Here is a 9301-nt window from a genome sequence, read left to right on the forward strand (position 1 = left end):
TGGCAGCAGGAATGGAGTGCAGGAGGGGCACTGCCAGCTCAAAACCCTCAGCCTCATTAGCACAACTATGCTGCCATCTACTGGCCAAAGAGGCTACTTACACATAGTATGATCACTGCTCAGAATTTCAACTGTGGGTGAATTTGTGAAAACAATAAAACAAAAGGTTTTCTAACTAGCACAATTCAGTTTTTTCACAACGAGCAAGATTGGTGACAGAAGTGAGCTGCGAGCGGGCCTGTTCGGCATCCACACTATGGTTTCCGTACATTTCTTATTCAGGGTCCACAGTAAATGAGCTTGGGACTGGAGAAGCTTGAAGTGTTTCTGTATCTTGCATATTTTTTTGCTAAGATGCTTGGTTGTTTTATTATATCTATATCTGTGAGCACAATGCTGAACCGTTTCCATGAGCTCTTGCAAGGAATTTCAATGCAAATTTATGCTGTTGATGCATTTAAAGACCACAACATTTAGTACCAATTTTAAGCCTTGTTCTTTGCGTTCAGGGGATTCTCTGAATCCTTCAATTTAAACACAAATGCAGACGACGAACTCCAGCTGATTTTGCGAAACCAGCGAGCTGGAATCCCTTTCTAGGCAAGGCAATTTTATTTATAGAGCACAATTCGTACACAAGGTAATTCAAAGTGCTATTTTTATACTGTCTCGTTAACCCACCTGTCGACGATTAAGCCGATTAGTCCAGCAAGGTTCACCCAGGTGTCTGGATTGATGTTTTCTGGCTTTCGTCTGCTCTTCAAAATCCATAAAAAAAATAAAAAAAAACAACATATCTCTCTTCTAATTGACCAGTTTCTCAGTTTTTTTGAGTGGTGTCTTTAGAAAACACCTTTTGCAGCAGCTGGAAAGGTCTATTATGTTCCCCATTTTAATTCCAGCTGAGAGGCTGGAAAGCCAGAAAATATTTCTGTCAGAATTTAATCAATTCAGCTAATTGTAGAACTCCAAGAAATTGCTGTCATTACCCCCATAACACCCAGTTGGTGCACCTGCTGAGTGACTCACCACGCCTTCTTCCACGTTCGCCCAACATCTACTTGTTCACATTCATGTAAATCTGATACTGTCTGGGCATGTCCAAGCACTTTGCTCCTTAAATTGATGGACGTCTATGAATTTTCTACCTTTTACATGAAAAAAAACCCCCAAAGAAACAGAAGCAAATATTTTTAAAAGTGATTTATTTAATAAAAAAAAAAATCCAGCAACTAGCTTCACATGTTCACATGCCTTATAGATCATTTCATTTGTAAATAAACGCAGGAGGAAAAATAAAGACAGCAGTTTGTAAACAAAGTCAAATTAAGAGTTTGAGGATGTATGAACGGACAGGTGTGAAGAAAAGTGAAATAGATGGCAAAAAAGCACCAGCGCTGCTGAAAGTAAGACAAGAAAGGACCACAATCAGGAAATAGTTTGTTGTGCAAAGAAGTAAATTAATATGTCTGCAGCTCTTTTAACTTTTAACTTAATTCATCGATACAATCCTACAACAATGTGGAAATCGCCACAATGCAAGAGCAAAAAAAAGTGAAATCGATTTGAATGTTCAGCTACATTAAGCTGCCGACTCTAGCTGCAAAGCCTCTTTGGTGTCGGACATTTAAGGGTTCCTTTAGTCTGATTTTGCTGTCGGAGATGGATGACAGGATGGTGCGTCAGAACATAAACTGATCTGGAGCAGGTTGTGTGTGCGGCCTAAGTTGCCACGGCGATGTGGCAGGTTAAGAGGTCGCCTTGGTTATATGGGAAACCCTGACCTTGAGCCCGACATACCAGGCTGAGCCTTCCATCTCACCAGAGCGCGAATGAGAACAAAGCTTCCTACTGAAATTCTATCCCGACAGCATCCGGGAAAGTGGACTCCATTTTCACGTCGTGAGTTAGCGAGTGTTCCCACAGCGCTTTCTTCTGGAGGAACACCAACCCGCACTCCTCACACGCGTAGCTCTTTGGCTTGCCGGCGTGAGTCCGCCTGTGTTTCTTCATGTGATACGACAACCTGAAGCCTTTATCGCATATGTCACATTTAAACGGCTTCTCTCCTGTGTGGATGCGCATGTGCGACTTCAAGTAGCCGGACTGGATGAAGGCTTTGCTGCACACTTCGCATTTGTACGGCCGCTCTCCGGTGTGGTACCGGTTGTGGAGCCGGAGTTCGTTGGCAGTCAGGAACGTCTTGCCGCACACCGTACACTGGTGAGGCCGCTCGCCTGTGTGGATCAGCTCGTGCCTTTTCAGCGAAGTCTCCTTCATGAACTGCTTCCCGCAGGTGCTGCAGGGGTACCTAACCCCGATGTGGATTTGCTCCACGTGGTTGGTGAGCTGCAGCTTGGTCCGGTAGGCCTGGTCGCAGTGTGTGCAGGTCCAGGGTCTCTCCTCTGAGTGGGTCCCCATGTGGACCGTGAGCTCTGAGGCCGAGCGGTAGCACTTTCCACACTGCCAGCACAGGAAGGGCTTCTCCCCGGTGTGCTTCCGCTGATGAACCGTCAGGCAGTTGGAGGACCGGAACTTCTCCGGGCACATGTTGCACATGTAGGGGAACTCTCCTTTGTGTATCCTCTGGTGGATGGCGAGGTAGGACAGCTGGACGAAGGTTTTGTCACACTGAGAGCAGGGAAACGGGCCGGTGAAGTTGTGCTGCTTCTCGTAATGTTCCCTCAGGCGCCTCAACAAGGTGAACGTCTTGTCGCACATTGTGCACTGCATGGGCCGGTGCATCAGTTTGTGCCTCTCAAAGGCCGGCTCGTTGGCAAGTATCTTCCCGCACTCTTTGCAGTACAGCGGGTCGTGGATCCTCTGGTGCACTTTGAGCATCGTCATGCTCTTGAACTCCTTCCCGCAGTCGTCACATTTCATCACGTCCCTCAGGTCCACTTTGCAGACGTTCTCCTGGTGCTCCTTCAGGGCGGACGGGTACTCGAAGTGTTTGCCGCAGTTTGAGCACCACACGGGGATCTTCGCCGACGGCCCCTGTTGGTGGTCGGTGCCGCTCGCGTCACTGTGACTGGGCCCTGCTCTCGACTCTTTTCTCCAAAAGAAACGGGTGCTCTTTTTGTGGCAAATGGCGTAAATCTGGTGTCTTTTCAGCCCGTGCATGTGTTTAAAATGCTTGTTGCAGTGGATGCAGTGATAGGGCCGATCGTCCGTGTGGCACTGTATGTGTCTGTTCAGTGTTTTCACACAATCGAATGCCTTCGAGCACACGGGGCACACTTTGAGGGCTTTCTTTGCGACGTTTTTAACCGGCGCAGGTGGGCTCTCCTCAGACGTCCCAGGGGGTGCTTCTAAATGTCCTTCCTTTGTGTCGAGTCCGGCGCCGTCACAATTCTGAGCGTCAGCTTCTGCCAGAATCTGCTCCAGCGTCTTGCTCTGCTCCTCTCTGATGCCCTCATGACCGTGGATGATCTGGTGCTTCTTTAACGTGTCTTTGTACTTGAAGCCTTTCTCACACGTGATGCAGATGAAGGGACGCTCTTCGGAGTGAGATCGCAAATGCTTTGCGATGTCTGCAGTACAGGGGAGGACCCTGCTGCAGATGGGACAGATTTTGCCCTCCACCGACACATCTGAAGGTGGCTGCGGATTCGAGCGTGGTACTTCTTTCCTTTTGGGATTTTTCTGCTCCCTGCTCTTACAAATCTCCTTCTCGTGCCTCCTTAAGACGTAAGGATTCTTGAACTTCTTCTCACAGAACGAGCACTTATAAGGGCGGTCCTCTGAATGGGACTTCATGTGTCGCTCCATGTCGACTTGCCGAGCAAAAAATTTCCCACACAGGTAACAGTTTTTATTTTCCAACACCTCACACATGTTGGGATCTCCCGGGTCCTCGTCTTTAACGGCGCTGCCCAGCTCTCCCTTTTCGTGCACGCGCATGGTGTGCCGGTTCATGTCGTAATGGTCTCTGAATCGTTTGTCGCAGCTGCCGCACTTGTACTTGAGGTCTCGGTTAGCATCGTGGATCTCCTGGTGCCGCCTCATGGCTGCGGCTCGCAGGAACGTCTTATTGCACACGGCACACGTTTTATTGTTGGGATATTTTTTCCGCTGCCTCTTTGCTGTCGCAGAGTCGTTTGTGTCTTTTAAAGCTTTTCTCTTCAGCTGGAGCCGCTTGCTTTGCTTTAGTGGCTGAAAAGCCGCGGGCTTTAAGGCGTCGTCCAAACCCTCCCGTTCTGCGTCTCCGTCTGTTTGCTCCTCATCCACGTTGCTTTCTTCATGTTCGTCAGGCTCAATCAGACCGGACGGCTGCTCTATCTGTATGTAGTCCAGCAGTGTCACAGTTTCACCTTCCACCTGCACGGTCATGCAGCCTTGCATCTGCTCAGATGTGGACTGTAACTGGATTTGGTCTGGGTGGATCATGACCTTCTCCAGCTGCGGAAGGGACAACGAAGAGAGGATGCAGTTCCCGAAGGAGGATGGAATGGTCTGAGTTTCATCTGTGGGAAAATGAAGAATACGTTTACCTTCTTGGTAGGTTTAAAAAATATTGATGATCACTGATGTCAGATTTTCTTCACCGCTGAACTGAGAAAAATCAGTAAAACCATCGGGTGACTTCATAGCTTCAACAATTATTCAACGTGTTTTTTTAAAAACATACTTAGCTGATGACTTGTGATAAAAACAGACGACAGGACACGCAGAGGAGACTCACCAGAAAAATCAAAATGTCCGAGTGTTGTGTGGTACTGGAGCACAGTTTTCAGGTGCTGCGGGTCGGGAACCGAGTGCGCACACTCCTCCAGGGCTGATGGGACGGCGCTCAGCAAGGACGCAGTCTGAGAGCAGACATGAGAGTTCAAATTAAAAGTCTTCTCACGACATATAATTGCAGATTTATTTATGAATTGAGACGGGACTTATACACGTTGTTTCAATCAGGATCTATAAACCCCATCTGATTTTTAGAAAAAAAAACACCTGACAATGTTTACAAAAATTTCTGGAGAAACTGTACTGCACACTGTGTAGCGATCACAAACACGTCTGGTGACGACAATGAAAACGCATGTAGAAAAACAGAGGAAACAGATGTCTTTCAGTTGATGATTGACAACTGAAATACTGAAAATAAAAGGTTGATTCATGAACAGAAAGAAACAATATTCAACCAACGTCCGGTTAAGTTGGTAATCGTGAAAATCATCAATTTGGTTCTTTTTTTCTCCTTCTGCCAATTCTTTCAAACGATTTGTGTGCTGCTTATGTGAGATAACTGTTAAAGCAATAAGAGTTATGCCATTTCTACATCTGACACATAGCTATGAGACATGAGGGAGGTTGCTCATCTGATTCCATGTGGCCCTTTGCTTACGTATGTGCTGAGCGTAGTCCCCATTAATCAGAAGCACGACTACAGCAATGCTACCATTAGCCACTAGAACAGCTAAAGCTGGCTGTGTAGCTTTTCTTATTCTCCCCAGTCTTTCCCCAAATAGCTGTTCATAAGTGTTCACTGCCCCTAGAGCTAAATGTCCATGACAAATTTGCTGCGATAGCTTCCTTTTCAGAATCGTCTCTCAGTGTAATCTCCCGAGTGGCCACACAAACATGCTTGCAGCTAAGGCGCGAACGTAGCCAATCAATCTGTTTACAGCCAGAGGATGTGACTGATGCTGAGAAACGTTCGTATGCCACACTTGTCCTCGTACCTGCTGAATGTCCGGTACTGGGAGAAGCTTCTCCAGTCTGGACAGGAAATCCAGCATCAGCACTTGCAGAGCATTGTCATATTCAGGCCCAAAATCCGTGGGGAAAACATCCTGGAGGAAAATAATCACAGCTAAAATTTCAATGTGGGAGTACCACGCAACAGCAGCATACTACTCATTCTGTTGCTGTATGGATAAAGAGATTTTATTTTAACAAATAAAATCAAAGACCTGGAAGAACTTCTCCTTCTCTTCAGGATCCTTTAACAACAATTCTACCTGATCCACAAAGTTCGACTCTGGAAACTCCACATCTGCAAAACATGGCTGAAACCAAGAGAAATGCACAGCTGTAGCTTAAGCAGAAAAAAACAAAACAATAATTTGATGGGAAACAAACAGCACAGCAGATCCACGTGACATATTTAAAAAAAAAAACTAACTTGGGCTGCCCATGTGGATACGAGGGCTTTGATCCGGTCCAGGTGCATCTCGACAGACTCCCTGTCTGTGATCTGTTCAGACCGACACAATTCAAGAACAACCTGCAAGAAATGGTTTACCCCGTGAAAATATAGCGGACAGAACAGCACCAACAGGATACGCAAGTCAGAGGGGATCTTCTTGATACAATCATGAATTCATTCGATTACCCGCGCTCTGAGTCCCAGGAGGAGCTGAGCTTTTTGATCTGCGTTCAACAGGTCAGACACGATTTCTGTCACCGTGCTGATGAATTCCTCCACCATTCCATAGTCCTGCACAATGCCCCTCTGCACGATGTGCCACATGGCTGCAGACACCAGGCGCAGGGGAGGTACGAAGAGGCGAAGAGACGGCAGCAGGAGAGGTGGACCTGGAGGACATTTACAATGAGGTAACTTTAGTCTGAATATAAAATGTAAGTATGTGTAAATATATATATGTATATGTGCATATTTAAACCTTTCATCTCATTGCTTGAAATGCAATGGTTCCATCCTCATATTAAAAATAGAAGTTTAATTTTTTCTTGACAAGGGGTCCTGAGTAACTTTCACCTGGCTATGTAGAGCAAACTCAGTATGTTGGGGGAATTTATTTTATATTCTCCCATCATTTTCTGATATTCTATTAACCGTTAATAGACTAACTGATGAACACAATAGTCACTCAGGTGCAACAGATAACAGAAAAACAACTACTGCTCTATTGTTGGAAGATGCACAATGGAGATTTGTGGTTAAAAGGATTGAAGGAATCAGACAATTAATCAATAATTAGTCTGGAAACTGGATTTTGACAATGCTGCTGGACAATATTTCAGTTGGTGGAGCTTACCAACATATTTTCAAACAACATTTGTTCTCAATTACGAACTAGTCTAACAGTAAAGACCAAGCATTAGGCACAGAAACTCCTGTTAGACTAGTTAAAGTGCAACTTTAAGACCCCTCGATGCGTTCAGGGATCCACAACTCGTGTCGTAATAACAAACTTCAGACCAAACCTGACCCCCCAAACAGAGATAAATACGGCTCCGGTGGTTGTTACTTGCTGAGCAAATACAGCAACTGACAAAAATGAAATAGTTGCAGTCCTTTGAGATGGTATCAGTCTCCTTTTTATAGCAAGTCTCGTAACAAAACTGGACATATATGTCTGTTTAAATGTTTGTTCGGCTTTCGGACGTTTGTTATTTTTAGCCACTATTGCTAACTCCGGGTTTAGTAGAACCCCTCAAAGGCAACATCTGTTAGCCGTTACAGTTAGTGTTTATAACTGCAAACTTATTCATTTTAATCTAAACTAATTACATTAAGGTACTTGTGACAATTTAAAATAATAGAATTGGCCTCAGTGTGCTATGTAGACCAATTTCAAACCCCTTCCTTTAAACTAACGCACACATGAACCCTCCGGCGGTGCAACGTAGCACAAAGCCACCGCCATCTCAGATCGGGGTACGCCATGTTCAAAATCGGGCGCACACGCTCCGAAAGAAAACCTGATAACTGTTGACGAGAGGCAGGTGGTCAAATTATCTTTAGCTTACCATGTTCGGTATTATGTGGACTCTCCATACTGTGTCGGAGAGTAATCAATTAGAGAAGGAAATCAACTCAGGGCTGTTATGAGTCGACGTCTGCTCGACCCTGCGGTGCAAGTTGGCGGGGAGGAAGGGCGGCTCAATTGTCTGTTCAGAGTGCGCAGGCGTAGTAGATAAAACACGTTTGTGGTTTAATTCGGTAGTTACTTTCCGTTACATGCCCATGACTGTTCATATGACATCTTAACACATCTGATATATTAATATCAATAATGAAAACTACACCGCGAAATAATTTAACAAACTTTGCCGACAAATATCCGTCTTATTCGCAATACCAATACCAATCTTACACGAGGCTGAATTGCTTATCATCGCCATCTACAGGTCATTTAAGAAAACAACACCAAACCCAAATTCTAAAATGAACAGATCGTGTGGATTAATTTAACTGTCATTTACAACATAAAAAGAGTACAGAGGAAAAAACAACATTCGATAGCAGAAACACAATGGAGTAGAAATGACAAGATATAAATAAGACAATTGAATAAAATATTCTGGGGGGAAATTTCCATACATACAATTTTGCAGATTAGAGTTAATGTATTTCACGCTAATAACTGCACCTGGTGACATAGCAGCAGTCTATGGGTTTCTGACTGTATTATATGCTCAGCAGGGGATAAGTAAAGGGTTTTTATTTAAGTTGAGGACGAGTCTGGAGTGAAAGAGCTTCTGGAGAATCTGACTACTGGCCATCACTGTGATGGCTAGAATCACTGACAATCCTGCTTGTCTTGATTCAGCAGCATACATCATAGAGCAACTTTTTCCAGTTTGTTAAGTTAGACATGTTAAAATTGGCTTTGTTCTTAGACATTATGAATGAAATAGGGCTCAGTACTTTTCCATATGACCTAAAGTGATACAGGAGTAGAAAGACAAAACAATTAGGAAAGCCTGGGAAAGCAAGGGCAGATTCACACACACACATTGTTTTGGGCTGATCCAGAGAATATGACGAAGCATGTTGAACCTACTCATGTCCAATCATACTCGGTCGAATGTGAGTCCAACCTATGAGACTATAAATAAACATGATAACCGGAAATCATGGCCAGTCTGACAGACTTCCTGCGGGAGCTCTGTTCCACTGAGCCCAGCGCTGATATGCTTTGATGTGTGACTACCAATAAACACTTCATTTTCACTTGAATTACTTCGGTCCGTTCTTGAGCTTCCTACTAAAAGAACCGAATCCAACAAAATGGTGCCGTGACACGAGGTTCGAAGGCTAAAGGACCACCGTGTCGTGAGACCGACCCCGTCCGAGGGAGGATGCCTCGAGGTGATAGGAGACAGCTTTTTTCAGACAATCAGGCGCCAAGAAAAAGGTGAGCAGAACACCACTTAATGACTAAAAGTGACCCAAAGTTTTGGAATAAACAAATGCTTTGATAAGTGGGGTAACCCCGAGAGGTGGAGCGCACAGAACACAGCGTTCTGCGTAGAAGTTTCTTCACTACTTTCAGCATTTGGGCAATTACGTCTTCCATATAGGCTACTTTGAATAACACGTGTATAACTT

At 44.8% G+C, this 9301-nt stretch overlaps 1 protein-coding gene across 1 annotated transcript; it reads right to left on the reverse strand.

The window, feature by feature from the left end:
• Positions 1 to 1198: 1198 nt before the first annotated feature.
• On the reverse strand, positions 1199 to 7890 carry LOC142385216 (uncharacterized). The gene is made up of 7 exons (XM_075471516.1): positions 7717 to 7890; positions 6335 to 6537; positions 6125 to 6226; positions 5913 to 6008; positions 5682 to 5792; positions 4685 to 4808; positions 1199 to 4466 (listed from the first exon to the last, which is right to left on the reverse strand). The coding sequence occupies exons 1-7, from the start codon at positions 7742 to 7744 to the stop codon at positions 1849 to 1851; spliced, it is 3282 nt and encodes a 1093-aa protein (XP_075327631.1). The 5' UTR covers positions 7745 to 7890; the 3' UTR covers positions 1199 to 1848.
• Positions 7891 to 9301: the final 1411 nt, after the last annotated feature.

Source organism: Odontesthes bonariensis, chromosome 8 (assembly GCF_027942865.1).
Source record: "Odontesthes bonariensis isolate fOdoBon6 chromosome 8, fOdoBon6.hap1, whole genome shotgun sequence".
Classification (NCBI taxonomy): Eukaryota; Metazoa; Chordata; class Actinopteri; order Atheriniformes; family Atherinopsidae; genus Odontesthes; species Odontesthes bonariensis.

Excerpts from the sequence above, each read along its gene's own strand:
- LOC142385216 (XM_075471516.1), bottom strand. The coding sequence starts at position 7,744 with ATGGAGAGTCCACATAATACCGAACATG. Across the intron at positions 6,538-7,716 it reads TCCACATAATACCGAACATG|GTCCACCTCTCCTGCTGCCG; the intron begins GTAAGCTAAAGA and ends AATGTCCTCCAG. Across the intron at positions 4,809-5,681 it reads CAGTACCGGACATTCAGCAG|ACTGCGTCCTTGCTGAGCGC; the intron begins GTACGAGGACAA and ends GTCTGCTCTCAG.